The sequence below is a fragment of the Pseudochaenichthys georgianus genome, chromosome 17, assembly GCF_902827115.2.
Source record: "Pseudochaenichthys georgianus chromosome 17, fPseGeo1.2, whole genome shotgun sequence".
NCBI lineage: Eukaryota > Metazoa > Chordata > Actinopteri > Perciformes > Channichthyidae > Pseudochaenichthys > Pseudochaenichthys georgianus.
The window spans coordinates 29,937,825-29,959,298 of NC_047519.1; the positions used below are offsets into that span (position 1 = coordinate 29,937,825).

Sequence of the window (21,474 nt, forward strand, 5' to 3'; positions counted from 1 at the left end):
AATGCTTCTAACTACAGTAAGAATTATTGCTTTAACAAGAACTTAATTAAGCTGGATACAGCTGGAAATATTTTCAAACAACATTATTCCTTTCTATAATAAAAAATAGTGGCGTACGCATTAGGGTGGTCCTTAGGGCCATGTACATTTTCAAATTCATTTATTTATTTATTATCAACAACCGGAATTTGTAGTCAAGAAAAACTCTCCTGGTGAATTTTATTCAAATTCCAACAACATTTACCCGTCCCTCATCAACCTTGAAGTTTGTCCCAGGCTGGTCCTTAAAATTGAAAGTCGGAAAGTCTAAGCTCCAACCCCCAGAATTCATTCTATTAGTTAAGAAAACTCTCCTGGTGAATTTTAAGGACCACCCTAGTACGCATGCATCTACTGCCAAATCAGTACACTTTCCATTTTACCAGATAGGACAGCTGTGAAAAATGTCCAACAATATCAACGAACTACAACAATTTACCACAGATATATTTATTTAGCAGTCAAATTTCACAATCTGGGACATGAATGTTGGACACCAGAACGCATGTTACACATGACACACTGTCACAGGTATAACATCATATTCTTTTTTGACATTTAAGTTACTTATATCCTTATTAATGCTCGTCATTACATACACATGCGTACAGAATACACTCTCCAACTTTCAAACAAACTCACGCATTCACTCTGAAAACACTTACATAAACATAAACATACAAAAACACGGTCACAAACATTACAGGTCTTCGTCAAGAGATCCACCTGTGTGCCAAAAATATACATATACCGTTGACTGTATATATGATCAAGAAAAGACATCATTTGTACACCATGGCAAATTGATACAGTAGCAGGCTAAGAGCAGCTGAGCAACATTGGTACATTCAAAAGTTCAACACTTGATAAAACTGGCTTCAAAACACACAGCGCCAAAAAAAGGCTTCTAAACACAGAGAAATGCCACACTGCGAATAGTTTGACATATTAGGAAAAACATTAAATATTCACTTTCTTGCCAAGAGTTAGATTACACCAGAGAAAAACTGGAGAAAGTGGGTTTCAACTAAGCACTGTGCAAGAAAGTTCCAACAATGTCAGACTAAACTTGCTTTTCTGTGACACAACAGATCAATGTGAAACTGAATGCTAAACCAACTGTAAGAAGAGGTGTGTGTAGAGAAAGGTGTGGTCAGATTGAGCCAAAATTACATTTCACAGCCTGACTTTTTATAAAAATCAAAAAGTGCCACAGATTATCACCATTTTATCACATTTTGAAGATTTTAAAATCAAATAATTCACAGTTTATTTGAAAAAGTAAAGAGAGAAGAAATGGCATTTGGGGATTGAGAGTAAGAACATGATGATATAGATAGAAAAACCTCATTTGTAGGCTTGTTTGTTGATTTGTGTAATACAGAAGACACAGATGCAAAGAATGATAAACATGTGGCATTTACAGTAAGTGATTCAATGCCACACACTACCTCTATGTAATCCAACAAGTACAAGGATCAAGAAGCAAATCAATGCCAGTCAAACTTCTACATAGAAATAATCAAATTAAAATACTAACACTCTGCTGTCACCTTGTGGTGGACAAATATACAGCACAGACATGGTCAGGTGAGGAGTTTTCCACTCTTCTTTTTCACACTAACAGCTTTGAGACATGGTCGTTTCCATCTGAGTGCATTCACACTCAGAGTGACGGCTGGTGACAGAACACGTAAGCAGCAGCAGAGGGTTTTATCTCACCCTCGTACACACTTTGTGTTTTATCTGTTCCACCTTCTAACATCTCCCTAATTAAAAAAGTATTTTTTTTCCCACCTCTGTCTCTCCTTCCCCTTGATAGAATCTCGCCTCACGGCTTTGTCCAAAAGCAGCCAAGCAAATGCACAAAACTGATACATCTCTTCAGGAGTGTGTGCGTTTTATCTTTTTTTAGAGTTTCAATCTTAGTTTTTTATCTCTCACAATATCCTCTGCGGCTTTGGACATCAACATCCCGTGAGTGTTTTTCTTGTTTTGTTTTTAAAATTAGAAGTGAGGCATCACATCCCACCGGTTATGGCACTGCATGTACTGTATGGCACTTTGACCAAGAGAGTCAATTTCAATCAATTTAAATGAATTCATACATCAGGAATGACACATAAGAGAGCATGTAAACTGTACATTGAGTTATTTCACATGGCACTGGTTTATGGAAAATAAATATACATCCTTTTCTGCTCGATAATATTCATAATTGTAATCTACATTCTTTTAATCCACTCAAATGACAATACAAAAAAATAAGTATCTGGAGTAAATACTGTGGATAAATCCTTCTGTACGCACCGTTTCACATTTTATCTTATTGAATTATTCCCCAGCCGGACAGTTATTGTTTGTTCAGCTTAGTTTTCTGCACAAATAAAAAAACAGGAAGAGGAAAATGGGTAACACTCAGGCGATTGTCAGGAGCTGTCACATTAAAGCCTTTTGTTTCGACTGTTACAACATGAAGTGTTTTTTCAAGCTGTTTGTGCATCTGATGTGGTGCTGAACTGAAACGGACTTATATTGAACGGATGATGGTTGTAACGAAGAGGCTAAATAAAGCATCAGTGCAAGTCTCAAACACATTATATTTAAAAAGAAAAAATACACAACAAGACTCTTTTCGCTTGAAGCATTTCACCAATAAATAAGCTAGCTTTTTCTTTATAGCACACAATAGAAACACACCTTCTGTACATTCTTTGCAGGGAATACGTTTCTTTTGTTTATTGTGATGAAACTAAAATTGATAGCTATTTGTGACTAGGCACTTTGGAATAGGAGTTTAGGAGATGATTCATTCAAAAATATTTTTTAAATAAAGAGCAATTTATTATGGCACGATGGGTTGGAGCTTAGAGAAAAATGAGGATATAGAGTCCAGAGCATGATGACTCTTGATGCCTATAATAATAAAATGCTGCATGTATAAACGCATGGCACCGTGAGGACCTTTATGTGAAACCATCCATTAAATGGCACTGTTTATGTTCAGTCTGCAAGACCAGAACAAGTCTGTGACTTAAATGAACTGAAGCAAACTACTAGCACTAGCTGTGAGGATAAATCAGTTTAGAGTGAAGATTGTAAAGTTTAAAACCATGTTATTCCCTTTCGTCCTGTGCATCCTCCACAGCAGTGGTTACCAGCTCTTTGTGTCTTGTAACCTTTCAAATAAAACACCTCGTCAGAAGTTGTGAGCACTTCAAACAAAGCCGGAGTTTACCTGCTCAGATTGTGTAATAAGAAGCTTGAAGACAAGACTTGAAGTATGTCATTTTTTAGCAGAAAAAGAGACCAATTATAAATAAACATAAATAAATAGCAACATAACTTATTTTCTTACTTGTATCTGATACAACAGCTCAAATTAATCTTATACTGTAAAACCTCAGGTTGGGATCTATTGCTCTACAGTTATCATTCATTTTGGCACGTGTGTACAAACAAATAGTTCAGAGTATAGTAGGCAGGGTCTTCTGGGTCATCAGGATTTGTGATGAAGTCTACAGATTTGAGCTCCAGTTCCTTTTGTTTGAAAAGGTCATTACAATACTGCGCAATGCGAAAAAAGAAAAAACAGAAATCTCTGATCTCGACACTAAAAGTAACTATTTACAAAGTCCATGAGTTCTTTTTTTCTCTTCCTAAAACATCTTTTGACATACTCTGTACTTACGGCTGATTGTAGAAAATGTTATACATTTATGATGAAACATTTAAACAATGAGCATTTTTTACAAGCAAGGCGAACGTTTGGTTGGTATTTCATTTTGGACATTTACGAGATCGATCCAGTCCGGCAACCTGTTTGATGCACTTTACTTTAAAACAGCCAAATATGACTCTTTCATTTCATAATTAAACTATAGTTTTTCTCAATAGCTATGACTGCCTTTTGGCACCAACTCTACATTAATATTATCTATAAATAAATCAAGAACAGGGGCTAAAATTCCAGGATTTCCAATATCTCTGAGTGGAATTTAACACTTAAAATAAGTGCATCATTAATACGTTTTCAGAGTCTACTAAAGTATTCAAATAGTTCAATAATATTTTATAGTCAAATGAAATGATAGTCAACTATGCTCCTTTAATGAATCTCCAGTAAATACCTCATTTTCGAAAGGCCAAACTACAAAATGTGAGAGGTCTGAGGGGCCGCTTTGGTCTGCTCTGGTTGGTCAGGATGTGAGTGGGACGGCACCTTGACGTCGACTCCGGCCCATCAGACGCTCAGGTCGGGAGGCTGATGTTGGCGTTCTCTGCCAGCGGGGAGGACATGCGGATCTGGGAGCTGCTCTTGCTGAGGATGGACAGCTGAGTCCCGCCGTTCACCCCACTGCTGGCCAACGAAGGGTGCCTTTGCTGCTTCAGGTCCACGGCAAAGTACCGGTTCACCGTCCAGCTGCGCCATTTCCTCTTGATCTCCGACTGCACCTTCAGGGAGAAACTTCACAAGGTCATTTTTTAATGTACTTTAAGCTGCACCAGCTCCAACCGAAAGGTACAGCACACTTAAGTTGTGTTTGTGGAGCGTCTTTGTTAACAATAAGTGAAGGAGGACTGACCATATCATCGAGCTAAACTTGAATCTAGTGGCTGGAATAACATAATATCATCTTTTTACATTAGAGGTCAAAAGTTGTGGAAACACACACTTTTTAAAGTTTGTTATATGTTTTTTTGTTTGTTTATTTAATTCAATACAACTGAGAGCAGGTGTCATTATCAGTAATTAAGGGCTTACAGCATTTAATTTGAATACTCATTTGGCAAAAAACTAACAATTAATTTGTGTTCATATATGACTATATAATTCACGCACAAACAGACGCACGCACGCACACACACACGCACAGACAGACAGACAGACAGAGACACACACACACACACACACACACACACACACACACACACACACACACACACACACACACACACACACACACACACACACACACACACACACACACACACACACACACACACACACACACACACACACACACACACACACACACACACACACACACACACACACACACACACACTCCTGTTAATGCATTTTTAGTGATACCTACACCTAAATGACCACTTAAAATGACCTATAGGACACTACACATTGAGCGCAGTTAATTGTTTATACATTATACATGTTGTTCACAGTAAGTCAAGTGATACGGTTTTATCCGAAAATATGCTCATATGCATCAACAATAGCATTTAGAGCATTTCAGGTATCAATAGGTGTCAGAAAGACAAGATGTCAGGGACGACTCATGCAGGGGCTTACCTCTCCATTAAGGAAACAATAGAGGACCGCGACAACAAAGCCCTGAGGAGAAAAGAGACAAAACATAAGAGAAAAGTGAACCCAAAGGCAAAGGACAGTGTGTGCTGACGGCTCTGAAGAAGTGTCTGCTTTCTGTCGTCAGCCTCCAGGGATTGTAACGGATCCTCAGTAACCGAACTTCATGTTTACCTCTTTATCATTGTCTATAACGGAATAGGAGCTTCTGTTTAGGAAAACGATTGTATTTGTTTATAGTTGCTAAAGGTATGAGACCCAATACTTTATCTATAACAATGGGCAGAAATATAGAGTCTTGGCTCACGCTGGTAAATGTATGTATTATGTTTTAGAAGTGTTTTAATGCTTAGTCTGACGTTTAGATGGATGGTATGTTTAACGCCATGAGTGCCTAAAATAGAACTAAACGTACACAACCGGTTTTTGTGGCTGTCACTTTAAGATTAAGACTTTTATTGATGAATCTTCTGATTATTTCATCAATGAATTGTGCCTATAAAATGTATGAAAAGGTTCTGCCTGTTGTGTCTGTTGTGTCTAACCATCAGTCCAACAGCAAGAAATTCAATTCTCTTTCTAATAAGACAAAAAGTCGTTACTTAATGTATGTTCTTTGTTTCTTCCTGGGACACTGTCTCCCTTATTTGAAAGCTATTCTATAATTGTGAATCTTAATGCAATACTAATTCATGTTGACAGTACCTTTGATTGAACTCTTGATGGCATCATCTTCTTCTCACATCTATGAACCACAAAGGCTGCATGCTGTCTTCAACTTTAAGCTCATTGCAGTGTTTGAATATCACGATCTCTCTTCTAAAGAGCCTCTTTTAATGATGTAAACATTCTGTTCTCTCATTCGTCATGTGGAGTTCCTGTTGTACCTGGAAGGATCCCAGTCCCAGTTCAAAGACCAGTCTCTCCCTCTTGCTGACATCCTCCGGTGAGAAGGCGAACACAGTGTAGTGAATACCAAACAGGGGGATGAGCAGGAGGGTGGAGCGCGCCAGACGCCTACACACACACACACACACACACACACACACACACACACACACACACACACACACACACACACACACACACACACACACACACACACACACACACACACACACACACACACACACACACACACACACACACACACACACACACACACACACACACACACACACACACACACACACACACACACACACACACACAGGTTTAATAAGATTGAGCAGAAGGTCAAGCACAAATCAAAGTCATGGGTGATTGATGTTGGTCAGCAGGATGAGTAAGAGAGCAGAGCCCCTGATGCAACGTGATGACACACATCCTCTGAATACTGGAGGATCCGTGTAGTACAGTATCAATCTTGTTTCAAATTAATCATGACTGCAGAATCAGTCACACGATTATTTCTGTGTTGATAATGAACAATAAGGTGTCAACAAGTCCCATCAAAAGACCAAAAACACAAAATGATTGAACCCAACAAGTATTGCGTGTGGCCAAAGACATATTTTCTATTCTGCTTCGCAACAGACCTCCACTGCTGTCGTTAAACAAGGTGCTGATGTTTTAAAGCAGTGGAACACAGGCTGATATTACTTGATAATTTTAAATAAATACTGCACACAACATCTCTCTGACATAAACGCTCCTTTAAGCTCAAGGATGCTGTTTGTTGACGGGGCAAAGCTTTTTTAGAAGATGATAGCTGTTTTTAAAATGTGCCTTTTTTACTTAAGATCTACATTTCCAGTAAGAGCGGTTACACAAGGGATTTGTTAGGGAACGGAGAAAGTATTGAGTAATGGTTGTACTCGGGTGATTTGAGTCTTTCATGGGATTTGTTGACAATCAGAGAATACAGAAAAACACAAGCTGTATCCCTATCAATTAAACATGAGGTAGGGTTTGGTGTACTTACCCACTCTCAAATACAAAACTGTTGACATTTACAATCTATCCCTGCAGTCATAACAAGTATTGCTGTGTCCTTATATCATCTGGTGCACATCATGCAGTGAAACATAGAGACTGACAAACACACAACGAATGGAAAACACAGAAACAGTGGTTTTACAGTGCAGTCAAGTCAGCTTCAGGAGAACAACTAACCATCTGGGGGGTATACTACGAAGCAGGATTTTCGCTTAGCCGGCTAAATTCAGGGGAAACTCCGGCTTTCCGGTCCTACGAAGCTGGTTCTCTTTTTAGCAGGCTAGATCTCCATGGTAACTTATGCTTAGCGGCTAACCTGGTCGGGACCAGGGGCCTATACTACGAAGCTGGTTCAATCTAACCTGGATATGTTTGAGTTAGCCGGTTGGCCTAATCCAAAACATACGCGCTCTCGCTAAACTGTCCTACGACGCGGGTTATCAAGTGGATCGCTCAAGCCAGCCGTGTCCTATCTAGTTAGGTGCGCGTTCACATGAAAGGGGTGGTATCTGGAGCATTCGACCAATCACAAACATGGAGAAGCGCACTGACAGCGCAGCGTCATACTCCCTGAATGAAAAGTGAACTTTAATACTAGTCAAATATGAAGAAGTTAAACTTTAAACATCCATTACTTAAACACTTTATCCAGGATCAAAGCCTCAGAGCTGCACCTGCAAGGTGAATACAGCTGGTAACAGAACAAGTGTTTGAATGCGTACATTAACAGGTTTATGATATCACTGCCCCGTCTAAAACACGATCTGACTTTCATTACATTTGTCTCCAGTGTTTCCTCAACTTAATGTCTTGCTTAAAATAATACTTCTGCATCCAGTCTGTGTCACTGTGAGTGTTGCACGGTCAGATACGGCTCAGCTGACTCAGATAAGGAGATATATGATACATTATGAAGTGATATGCCGCGGACTGTACTTAATGTACTCTGATCCGGTTACTTAAGTTGTGGCCGATATTTAAATAAGCTTCCTTTACGCTAATGTTATAATAGTCAGACTGCTCTGAAGATGGAGGTCATATTCTATTCATGTTCACGTTCACACAGTCGGTGATTTTTGCCGGCCGTCTTTCCTGCGACGGCAGTTTTTCTGTATTTCCTTTCTCCTGTAATATGACTTGATCGCTTTAAACTCCGCACACTGAGCTCTGATTGGTCAGCAGGCAGTGCTTTCACTGAGTTGAGCTCTTAGCCTGCAACCTAACCTGGTCCCGACCAGGTTAGCTGCTTAGCATATATTACCATGGAGATCTAGCCTGCTAAAAAGAGAACCAGCTTCGTAGGACCGGAAAGCCGGAGTTTCCCCTGAATTTAGCCGGCTAAGCGAAAATCCTGCTTCGCAGTATACCCCCCAGGTTAGGTTGCAGGCTAAGAGCTCAACTCAGTGAAAGCACCGCCTGCTGACCAATCAGAGCTCAGTGTGCGGAGTTTAAAGCGATCAAGTCATATTACAGGAGAAAGGAAATACAGAAAAACTGCCGTCGCAGGAAAGACGGCCGGCAAATATCACCGACTGTGTGAACGTGAACATTAATAGAATATCACCTCCATCTTCAGAGCAATCTGACTATTATAACATTAGCGTTAAGAAAGCACTTAAATATCTGCCACAACATAAGTACACTGAGTGCAGACGTCGATGTATCCCATTATCATTCATATCACATCATATCACTTCATAATGTATCACATATCTCCTTATCTGAGTCAGCTGAGCCGTATCTGGCCGTGCAACACTCACAGTGTCACATACTGTATGCAGAAGTATTATTTTAAGCAACACATTAAGTTGACGAAACACTCGAGACAAATGTAATTGAAGTCAGATCGTGTTTTAGACGGGGCAGTGATATCATAAACCTGTTAATGTACGCATTCAAACACTTGTTCTGTTACCAGCTGTATTCACCTTGCAGGTGCAGCTCTGAGGCTTTGATCCTGGATAAAGTGTTTAAGTCATGGATGTTTAAAGTTTAACTTCTTCATATTTGACTAGTATTAAAGTTCACTTTTCATTCAGGAAGTATGACGCTGCGCTGTCAGTGCGCTTCTCCATGTTTGTGATTGGTCGAATGCTCCAAATACCACCCCTTTCATGTGAACGCGCACCTAACTAGATAGGACACGGCTGGCTGCGTCGTAGTACAGTTTAGCGACAGCGCGTATGTTTTGGATTAGGCCAACCGGCTAACTCAAACATATCCAGGTTAGGTTGAACCAGCTTCGTAGTACAGGCCACTGGACAAAACTACATGTTTTCATTTATCTGCTGGATTAACAACATTCTGTGAGTGTGTGTTTTCTTCTGTATCTATCTGAGGAGTGGTTTGAGTTTTAGTGAGGACATTATAGTTACAAAAAAATATAATAATAATAATAATGAATTAGGAATTAATTGTAATAACTCAAATGTATTAATTGAAATGAACCATAAAACATGTATTATACAGCACATGTCATACAAACAAATTAAAAGTGAACGAATAGCAAGAACCTCTGGCATAACACACAAAGTCACATATATACACATGCAGTTGACACAAGACACATCGACAATCACATGTGGACGAACAAACACACACATAAACACATACCACACACACACAGACACACACACTTACAGTGTGATGGTGGATAACTCTGACATCCTGCACGAATGCTGAACAGCCTGTGTGGGCTCACTGAAGCATTTCTGAGCACAGCTGCTACACAGCACAAAGACAACACAACAAAACAACAAAGACAGTGTCTTTAGGGACACAAACACAAAGCCTCACACAACACACACACACACAACACACACACACACACACACACACACACACACACACACACACACACACACACACACACACACACACACACACACACACACACACACACACACACACACACACACACACACACACACACACAGACACACAGACACACACGCACAAGTATTCACACTTGGTCACGCACGCACAGGTCTGAGCAACAGATGAGAATGACATTATCTGCAGAGCCTCAGAAGACGGCGTCCTGTGGGAGGAGGGATGTCTGGCTACAGTACAACTCCATAATGAGGCTTCAGCTTCCTGACAACAGGTACTACTCATACATATGTATTTAAAGTATCTGAGAGGACACATCAGAGGTTTAAAGATAAGCATCTGAATGTTACAGTATGGCTACAAAAGAAGCCATTTATATCAGTAATAGATCGTTTAACGGGACAGTGCCCACTGATCTAAAGGTATTTTAGGCCAAAATGTACCCAATTATGAGTAAATGCTTCTCACTGTCTCTCAATCAAAACAATAACAAAAGACTGAGAGTGTTGTGTGTCGTAGAAGCGTGAGGTCATGACAGTAATGTCTTCCTTACCATTGCAGACTCTACAATTATCTTGTGATACATTGACACATTTAAGAAATTAAATATTGAGTGGCTCATCTTTGGAACTAAGGGTAATCATGTTTATTTAGGCTTCACTTTATAAGCTAATTATAAGCATACACTGATCTTAAAATCATATCACTTCACTTCATATACAACTGTTTTTTCCTTCAACATACAACACTGGAGTTTCTGAAGTTGCTGGTTACTTACAGGTAAATGCTCGATTCGTTCCCTCCGATGTCCGGGGACTGCAGCTTCTGCACCAGGATGATGATTATTCCAACGAAGAGGACAAAGTTTATCTGAGAAAACAAATAACACCAATACCATAAATCTGGCAGGAGTTTTTATACATTATGTCCCAGTTAGAATAGCAATGATTGCGAGCATTTCTAAAAATAATAGATAAGAAATGTCATACTGTCTGTGCATGATAGCTTTTATCTTTGCTTATGTATGTGCTGTTGTGTCCGTTGCATGTACAACGGTTTTTAACTGGGCATATGTGCTGCCATTGTGTTTTTTCCTGTGCTTATGTGCTCATGTATGTTCTCTTAATGTCATCAACCTGCCAGGGACTACAGATGAAAATAAGCTCCGATGTTAAATCTGGCACATTTACATGATGGACTCAAGTGTTCATGTTATCTAATGTGAATTGTCTCTTAAAGGTGGGGTAGGTAATTCACTTCAGAAACACTTGTTGTTATATTCCATGGAATTCTCTTAACATCCCGATAGAAATGAATACATTAAATGCTTTGACAATAAATACATAAAATTCATCTCTGGAAGCCGTAGTACTGTAAAAAGCACGACCATTTATTTTAAGCCGGCCCGGCTAAAGTAACTGGATGGCCTACCTGCCTGTCAGCCTTCCATCTGTGCACAAACTTATCTCGTGCCCTCATTGGTCATGTGCACGTTCGTGTGTGTTGGAGGAGGGGCTCTGTGAGGAAGTCTGAAGGAAGGGGCAGATTTTTTCCGGTTGTGTACTTTCAAATTCTAGCGCACTCGAGCTGGTTTCTCCATTCTTACCTACCCTACCTTTAATGTGAATTGTCCAACTCACCATAATGGAGGCCACTACAGGTCCTTTGATCACCCACCAGAGGGCAGTGTTCTCATTCGTATCCCAGCATCTGGAGGAGGAGAACAGTGCGTTTCAAAAATCACTGAAATAAGCATCATACAATACGTCAAGCATGAAGTGGCCATTTGCAGAATCAGGAGGCCTGAAGGGGAGGGTGAGAGGCTAGAGGAAGGCTTAAATGTAAGCAGGCATAAAACTGTGTTTTCACAATTTTTCTAATGTCATATTGTATCATTCTGTGCACAAGAAATTATAAAGAATTTATGAGCTACTAAAAGCTTGTCAAACAGCGACTGGGAGCCTCTAAATGTTGAATATGCATCGCAAGACATTGGTTTCTTAGTTACTTAATCCCATGATCAGTTCCTAAGAATATGAATGCATTTATTCATTGATTTAAACAAAGAAATGTCAACATAAATAAAGGATCTGGTGTCAAGAATTAAGGGAGGTATTACCCTATCCATACCAATGAATTCCTCCTTATTCATAATTTTCCAAAGGTGAAGAATAAATACATTTGGAAGGAATTATATTTAAACAAAATCGATATTTCTGGGTTGCAGCAACCCGAAGGCATCTGCGTCTTTGCTCTGATTCTGATGATATTGTGTAGTGCCTTATGAAGACATCCACTGACAGTATATCTAATATTGTCAGAGGAGATTTACCCAGTGTCGTGAAAGTGGAGCCTCAAAAACGCCCATATAGTGACGCAGATGGTGGGAGTTCCTGTAAAACAATCATACATTAGAGAAAGGCAATAAAACATACATTTTACAACAGATTATTATGTTTCATATCATTCTACTGCATTTATGCTAAAACCAGATGAAAGATAACAACTACAAGTCTTCTTTATAACAAAAGCAGAGGAAGAATGCTAAAATGTGTTTTTTAGACTACAGGTTGGCCCATGTCTCAGAGGTTTGGGCTCTTTCAGCTGTTTAATCTCATTTTAAGACCAATGGTAATGACGATGAGAAACTAGAATGTGTGTTATTAAATAAAAAGAACGATATGGTGAGAAACCAGAATGTGTCTTGTTAAATAAAAAGAACGATATGGTATTGTCACGGAGTTATTAGCCTAAACATAACACATGCGAATACAAATCAAATGTATTCAAACAAAGCACATTTTCTTTTACAGGTTAAAAATGGTTGCATAAATAGTTTTACAGAACAGAGAGAGGAATTGTTGCTTTCCACCACACATAACAATATGTACACTCACCCCAGCCTACGATGGTGTACCAGTAGAAGTAGCGCCTCTCAGGGAAGAAAGTCTCCACCAGCAGAGTGAAGAGATACAGCCCCTCGATGAACAGCCAGAAATAGTTGGACATGACACAGTAATGGAAGAAAATCATCACTGCTTTACACGCCACCTGCACGGGGAAAAGCACAAGGTGAGGTACGCAACAATATAATAAATAGGTATATGAAATATTCAATGTGCTAACAGCTATTTCAATCCACAACCAAAAAGGAAATCCAGATATACAACGACCCAAGTCTGCTGCTGCCATCAAAGTGCCGAATGAAAATCCCAATGGCCTTGAACAACGATTACAGCACATCCTTTATTCCATCTGCTCTAACTATTCTCAATAAGAGAATTCAAATAGGTCCCTTGCAAATGCCCCCTATGTCTTATTTCTATGTACATGTATTGTTAAATCCTGCTGAGTATCATGCACTTCTGTTTTGGTTTGATTAACTTACATGGCAGTGGAAGAACAACCTACTCGTTATATTTGGTGACTTATAAGATTGATACATGTTGTCTATTGTGTGCTGTCTCATATGCAAATGACCAATAAAGTCATCTGAACATGAACCATGTGTTAGACCTTCACCATTTGAGGTACATTTGAATAATGTCCTGACAAGTAGGTGGTTGTTAAAAAACATCTTGTTGCAGATTCAAACGTTAAATCCATGTTTAATGATCAGCCTTTCCTTTCAGAGCTCAAGACAATAAATGTCAGAGTGACAAACGTCTTTATTTCTTGTAAATCCCGATGTACACAGAGATCGTTGTCACTATAGGGTGGGGGTTGCTACACACTCAACAATGCAATTACCATCAACTGGAGCGTCTAGAAACTGTGTGTGGACTGAACATGTTGTCACAGTGGAGATCCACTCTACATGGCAGGTGCCCTGTAATCTAATGACACCATGTTAATGAGGGGGTCCATATTCTGAGTGGGGTCAACCAAATACAGCGCGGTGCCACGATGCTGACCTGTGATCGCCATAGTGACGGTTGAAAAAGAGGGCAAAGTAACCATTGATATGTTAATGAGCGTGGAGTAGAAGATTTCCACTGGCCTTGCTGAAGCCATTAGCGTATAATTAGGTTTATTTATCATGCTTAACAACACTGTGCCGTGTGTGGGTACCAGACACAGGCTAAGAGTTTGTTCTGCATTTGTAATCAGGGAGTATTAGTCATCTAATAGTGTGTTTGCTTTTTTGTAAAACATTTGCATGTGATTGAAGTTTCTTCAAAGGTGCGTGTCAAAAAGCAAAGACTGAAGGAGAGGTGTTTCAAGCCCTCTGTCTACAAATCCCCCGTGTAATATCTCAAACAGAAAAACAGGCCCTGATCATATTCTACACGCTTGCTTTCCTTTATAAAATGAGTGGCTGCACTTTGATGAAATCCTTTAATTAGGTTCTCTGGAACAGATTACTCAAACATCTTGAAAACACTTTGCTTAAGCCAAAACAAACTGCAAACATAAGCGGAGATCATTAAGAATTATAAAGCCCTCATTTGGTAATGATCTGCTCCGGATTTAAATTAATGAACTAATTATCAAAATATTGATTTTCGTTAATAGCCAAACAAGCCTTCATGTTTGTTTTCCTTGCTGTTGGAGAGTGATTGGTCAGTGTATTTGGCCGTCTTGATGACCACACGGTATAAGAAGTGTTACTGACTGTCTGAACGAAGCAGTGGTCGCTGTCGTCCTGAGCGTACAGCACGCCGTCTTTGATGAAGACTGAGATGGCTCTCAGGATGAAGGACATAAAGAGGTTCATGTGAATGAAGTTCCTGGTGCAGTGGAGCTTCCTGAAGACCAGAGACAGAACATTTATCAAATATGTTCTTGTTTTCACTCTTCATCATCTTAGCAAAGTCATTATTGCATCATCTGTTTTTTTCATATTTAATGTTTATGTTTATTTTGTGTGGCTGCTTTTGCTCAATGTTCACTCAACATCCAGTAGTAATTAAGGCAATCTGCTTGAGCTACATCATACACCGTCATAAATCATGTTTAATTGTTCATGTGTAAACAACAATAGCTTAGTAGAGGAATTGCATCGGATAATGGAGTATTATATCCAAAGACTTTCAAGTCAGCAAACATCTGGATGTATAGACAGAAAGGCTGCATCGTTTGTCTTTAGATTTTTTCCCTTCTTAATTTCTTGGTTTAGAAGTGAGACAAAAAGAAATATACTGTGTAAATAAATGTAAATATTATAATGCTATAAGTGATGGTGTAAAATGTCTTTGTGCAAAAACTGCAAAACTGAAAGATATTTAATATATTAAGTTTTTAAGCATGTAATCACAATGTCTCTTTGATACATGAGCACTGACAAAAATGTAAACCAAAAAGCATTTATTTTGTGAATTGGTTAACTGCTTATGTCATTGTACCGTTTTTCCATTAGAGCTTGTTTTAATTGAGTTGTTATGATTTAAATGGTCAAAGAAACAAAATGCATCTGTTTTATAATGTATTGTACTACTTTTGAGGAATCTGACGTTGTGCCGCTCACCTGAATCGGCAGAGGATGACCATGGCTGTGGTCAGAGACACCAGCGAGGTGCTGTATCCGACCGTGTACAGGGCCTTCACCGAGGCGTAGTACAGGTCCTGATGTTAGAGACAGGAGGTTAGTCATGTGTGCTCATGATAAAGTCACACATAATTCAGATGAGGTTAACAAGGTCGTACGGGTTTAGTGGCGTTTTCAAAGAAATAGCAGACTTCCACATAGTGAGGGTACATTTCAGACCAGCCGTCCTCGGTGCAGTTACGACTGATCCTCGCCATCTCTGCAAAATAAAAACACACATGCCTCAGGCTGGATTAAAGTAAAGAGGAATCCTTTTAAAATACAAATGAGCTCAAACTAAGAAACACATCTGATCTCCCTCTTGTTCTCACCCTCTTCGGGGTCCATGAAGTCGTGGAAGAGCTCCGGACAGTTGACCACGATGACCTCGCCCACGTTGGCTGACTGCCAGCACGTCAGGTTGTCCCAAATCCACGGGCACACTGTGGAGACAAGAACAAAAAACACACACACTGTCAGCATCATTCTGCTGTTATAAAACTGATGAAATGATCCTGACACTTACTATGATCTGAATTAATTGGAATGAAAGATAATTGAAACGGGGGCTGATAAGGATTTCATTTCCAGAGATATGGAGCATTTTCACGACACCCACATGGACAGGACTATTGCTAACATGGAGGCAGCTTTAATATCATATTACCTCTCTTGATTTAATAAGATATGACTGCCTGTGGTGTAGCCTGAGAAACAAAACCCACGTAGGAAAAACTAATTGAGTTATAATTGCAGATTCAGATGATATTTCTTGTCACATTTTTTATTTATTTTTAAATGACGTCATGATGGGCTCCAACAGCTATCTTTTAAAGGTGCGGTAGGTCATTTTGGAGAAACCAGCTCGAGTGCGCTACAATTAGAAAATACACAGCCGGAAGAAAACTGCCACTTCCTTACAGAGCCCCTCCTCCAACACACACGAACGCGCACATGACTAATGAGGGCACGAGATAAGTTTGTGCACAGATGGAAGGCTGACAGGCAGGTAGGCCATCCAGTTACTTTAGCCGGGCCGGCTCAGATGATTGGTCGTGCTTTTTACAGTACTACGACTTCCACAGATGACATTTTTCTATGGATGTTTTGTCAAAGCACTTCAGATATTCATTGCTATCGGGATGTTAAGAGCATTCCATGGAATATAACAACAAGTGTATCTCGAGCCGGTTTCTCAAACTTACCCCACCTTTAAATGACTCAAAAAATGAAGTCTCTCCTAAAAAACAAATAAAACTGAACATATCGTTTTAGCTTCATCTTCTGTTGTTGATTGAACCGGATTCATAGACGAACACATCGACTGAAACATTAGAATCATTCCTGTGCTTCACACACTAACACACACTTGTTATACACTACAACTATGATCAGCTCCCTCTCCCGTATTACTGGAGATGCTGTTATTGTTTTTAACAGACTATTTCACCTCGTCATTGCTAATTAAACTTCAACACAGCTTCCTGCAGACTACCACCTCGAGCACTCAAAGGGCGGCAAAACATTTAGTAAACGATGTTGATAATCATGGCGAGGTTAAATGGCAGAGCAATGTAAGAGATGTAATGCAGGGAGAGGAGTGCGTGTTAATGCAAGCGGTGGAACCAAAAGTCAACAGGAATTAGCTTTGCGAAGATATTGGCTCATTTGAGCTGAATTTTAGATTATAACACAGATAGAATAAACTGGCAACTAAAGGTATATCATCTAAAGTACTCGTATGTACAGATGCATTGCAGATCACAGCAATACATCTGACATTCTATATTTTGTTTGTCCAAACTGAGATAAAGAGTCTTCGTATCCCAAACAGGCTAAAATGAAAGTCTACTAAAAACATGTTTTGGTCTCCTTCTCTTGATAAACCTAGATTATTACCTGACTCATGTTAAAATATTATCCCTTGAGTACTGCCCTTTCACAGCTGTGATCTATCTTTCTTCTATTCTGCTTCGATGATGCTCTTTATCTCCAGCCTCCCCATCCTTCCCCTTTCTCTTTCTCCGTTTCTGCAGGTTTACCACATTGTTTATGCGCGGCTGGTTTTATAGAGCTGCAGAGGCAGGTCCAAATCGGATTTGATGCGCTTTCACACTCATGCATTTTGAGGGTGTTTTTGTTCATTGCTGCATCTGTGTGTTCGTCATGTGTTCCTGGACATGCATGTGTGTGTGTGTGTGTGTGTGTGTGTGTGTGTGTGTGTGTGTGTGTGTGTGTGTGTGTGTGTGTGTGTGTGTGTGTGTGTGTGTGTGTGTGTGTGTGTGTGTGTGTGTGTGTTTGTTTGTGTGTGTGTGAGTTTGTGTATGTGTGTGTTTTGCAGACCTTTCTCTATATGCTGCTTGGCTCCGTAATCTGTTCAGGTTCTGTCTGGTGAGCTGGACACGAAGCCAATTACCTTTTAAAGGGCACATCGGAGCCAAATGAGCCACAGACGTAACCGGCTTAATAAAGCACTCTGTCTGCATCGCTTGCTATCTCACACACTATCCCATAGTACGCTGAATATTCACCGGGCTGCTATGATACAGCATGGTACCCTCACACAGACTGCACATGCATAGTGTTGAGTATGTGAACACACACACACACACACACACACACACACACACACACACACACACACACACACAGACACACACACACACACACACACACGTTTCTTTCCCATTAAAGCTGATCTTATCAGCCGACTGAGCAAGATTTGTTTTTATATTCTGAGTCATGAGCTGCAACAGTAGCAGAATACAGATCAGGGCTTATTTCTCCCCATTCATTTATAATTATTTGTATGAATCTTTAATACTGGTCTAAGAGGAAAAACATGTCATGGAGCTCAAGCTGAATATGTCTGTCGATGCGATACATTTGCTTTGTGAGAATCTTATAAATGGCAAAAAGAAAACTAAAGTAATTCACTCAATGACTTTAGTTTGTATTCTCATTTTCAGGTTCATATTTGTATTGTGTGCATCTCCTGTGACACAAAGGTCTTTATTTGTCTCATTCTGCCTGTGCTGCAGCACCTCTTTTCACCCTCTGTCTGAAACCAGAGCCCAGTCTGCTCTGATTGGTTAACTGGCTGGCTCTGTTGTGGTTGGTCAACTGTTTAGAGATGTCCCGCCCCTTAGTCTATCACGTACAATGTGTTGGAGCGCTATCCAATAGAAGCGCATGTGTTAAGTAGTGATGTCACTATGTGACAGAAGTACACAGAGGTGGGAGAGTAACTCCCTCTGGGGGGAACTTTAGCCTTTGCGGACCATTTAAATGCACACAAAAAACCGACTGACTTTTAGGGGTTTTCCTTTACGGACGTTTACTGTATGAGTCAGTAAAAGTCATACAGTAGTAGGAGTATTGCACTCATATGATTTGAATGGAGGAATATTCTTGAAATATAACTCTGCCAGAAAATGCTTTGCCAGTGCTGACAAAACAAGCTGCTAAATGTCAGCAGAGCTGCAACTAGTCTCAATTGTGTTGTACGTTTATTTAAGTGCAATGTTCTGTATTGTGACAGTTATGTGTCGGTGTCAAAATCCTATATTCATCCTCATTTAGCTTTTGAGAAACTGTTGACTGAAGAAGCTTTACTTTGCTTTAAAATCCACTATTCTATTTGCACTTCTTCTAAATTCTAAACGTTCTAAATGTATCTGTATGAAGATAACTGCACCAGACAGACACAAATCATTATTTATCAAAAAACGCACCACTTATCTCCTTTTTCTTTCTCTTATTTATTCCTTCCCTGTTCTCATGTTTCCCTGTTTTACTTTTTCTCAAGCCCCAAGTCAGATTTCTGCAAACCAGGCGTTTTTATTTCCTCAGCAACGATTTGCTGTCAGCAGAAACACAGACCGGTTCCTTTTAAAGGGACGAGAGGAAACGCATGTAAGTAAAAGTGACGATGCAGGCATATAGGCTCTGAGAGGCGATAGCTCAATACAAACATAAGTTTCAGTAATTGCGTTAGAACAAGGAAATAGATTGCTTCATGGTAACCATAAATGTAGGGGTGAACTGAAAACATTTATAAATGAAACCTGTGATGTCACCTTCCTTAGGCATGAACAACTCTAGGAGAGATTTAAAAATAAGAGATATAATTGAAAGAGCAGCACACAGGAAGCTTGCAGGCTGACCTTTAAGATCTATTGATGAACCAACAGCTTCCGTCTTATTCTAACTTGTTATCTTTCACTTCAAATCTTTCATGCTTCATGTTTATTTCCGGAGCCCCCGTGGATGTCATTGAAGCCGTGAGTCACAGTGCAGTCTGGGAGATGCAGTCTGTTGGGCAACTTTTGAGCAGCGGGAGGCCTGTAGCTCGTTGCTAATGAAAACCACAATCTATGGCCAAGAAAATAATTGCTTCCAGGAATCACACATCCTGTGTTTTGGGGAAAAGGGGCGTGAGATATGTGAAAGCAGCTCAGCGTGACATTACAGGCAGACATTTGGTTTGTGAATCATATATCACCGGATGGTTGCCTGTCCTGTTCAGCAGCGTGTCAATGTGATGTATTTGTAATTCGAACATGACAGAAAACAGCACGCGTGTTTCATTCCTCTGAGCTTTCTAAAAATGTTTGGATAAACAGAAAACCAGATAATTGAGTATAAAAAAACAAAGCCTGTTTTTTATTGTTCCCGGAAAGTTAGATTTTTAGGAGAAGCATGACTTTCCTCAGCATATCTGTGTTTAATGAGATGTAAGCGTCTTCACGGCTCATTATGCAAACAGAAGAATGCAAGAACAGACACACACATTGAAACCTTCAGACACATCCTCACTTACCTAATTCAAGGTCATCGTTGGGGTCGTGTGCCATGATATTCTCCATGCATTTCTCATGTTCACGCTTGATTAGACAGTGCCCGGACTCTGAGGCCACCTGGAGAGAATAAACAGAAAACACATACAATAAATATCAACGACACTGAGAGACTGCTAGATCAAGGTCTTAAATGCCCTGAAAAAACAGCCTCTTGCTCTAGCCAGGAAATACATCTTAAAGTAAACACAGTAATGTCTACTAAAGTTCAAATGAATACTTTTTATGTGAAAAATTTGACTAAATTATGTATGTTTTATCGCTTTTATCCAACATTTTAAAGTGGGCAGATCTTATACTATTGTACGATTAAAAAAACCCGACTTATTCTGTGTCCCTGCATGAACTGTTTTCATATCTGTCGGGATGCATGTCTAATAGCAGGTATCCTGTTTAGCACCAACATCCTATTTTTCTCTAGTTTTGATGACTCTTGCTAGTGGGTGGTGTAGCTTTGATTTGAAGTTCAAAATATCTTTAAAAAAACCTTTTAATTTTAACTTTCTGGTTATTTTTCTATCCAAATTAAAGCAAATGGAGGTTGATGGAGTTCTACGTGGAGGTTCCAATTGTTTGCGTTCCAAGAATCTGCTTATTCATGTCCATTTTTGTGCAATGACATGAAACCTCTCAGCAATTACATCCAATTCCTCCCAAACACACTTCCCAGATCCTCATTCTGCTCCACTTGATAAAGCATTCCCATAACTGAAGTTTAGGAAAGCCATTTTCCCAGAGGTTGTCGAGGAACTGCATGTCTATCAACTCCTCTATAACTCTCCCTCTCGCACTCTTAAGGCCAATCTCTGTTTTGCACCCTTAGTTTTCATGCACTGCCTCTCCTTCACGCTCACAGTGAACTGATAGGTGTAATATGTCCCGGCGCTCTGAGTCGTGGCTGACTCATCACTCTCTCCCTGCGCTCCAATATGAATTCACTCCAGGCCTCGCTG

At 39.8% G+C, this 21,474-nt stretch overlaps 1 protein-coding gene across 6 annotated transcripts in view; it reads right to left on the bottom strand.

Annotated features, from left to right (window-relative positions):
- Nucleotides 1-143: 143 nt before the first annotated feature.
- Nucleotides 144-21,474, bottom strand: part of LOC117461764 (pituitary adenylate cyclase-activating polypeptide type I receptor-like) — a 30,671-nt gene continuing 9,340 nt past the window's right edge. Inside the window, exons 3-15 of one of the 6 annotated variants that reach the window (XM_034103674.2) lie at nt 20,485-20,581; nt 15,995-16,105; nt 15,782-15,882; nt 15,603-15,700; nt 14,751-14,883; nt 13,033-13,186; nt 12,468-12,528; nt 11,776-11,845; nt 10,914-11,005; nt 9,944-10,024; nt 6,253-6,382; nt 5,351-5,392; nt 144-4,507 (exon numbers count right to left, since the gene is read on the bottom strand). In XM_034103674.2, the coding sequence (XP_033959565.1) occupies nt 4,283-4,507; nt 5,351-5,392; nt 6,253-6,382; nt 9,944-10,024; nt 10,914-11,005; nt 11,776-11,845; nt 12,468-12,528; nt 13,033-13,186; nt 14,751-14,883; nt 15,603-15,700; nt 15,782-15,882; nt 15,995-16,105; nt 20,485-20,581 (1,395 nt within the window). In that variant the 3' untranslated portion in view covers nt 144-4,282. Of the gene's footprint in view, nt 4,508-5,350; nt 5,393-6,252; nt 6,383-9,943; nt 10,028-10,913; nt 11,006-11,775; nt 11,846-12,467; nt 12,529-13,032; nt 13,187-14,750; nt 14,884-15,602; nt 15,701-15,781; nt 15,883-15,994; nt 16,106-20,484; nt 20,582-21,474 lie in introns of all 6 variants that reach the window. The other 5 variants (XM_034103673.2, XM_034103676.2, XM_034103675.2 and 2 more) reach the window with 5 other exon arrangements.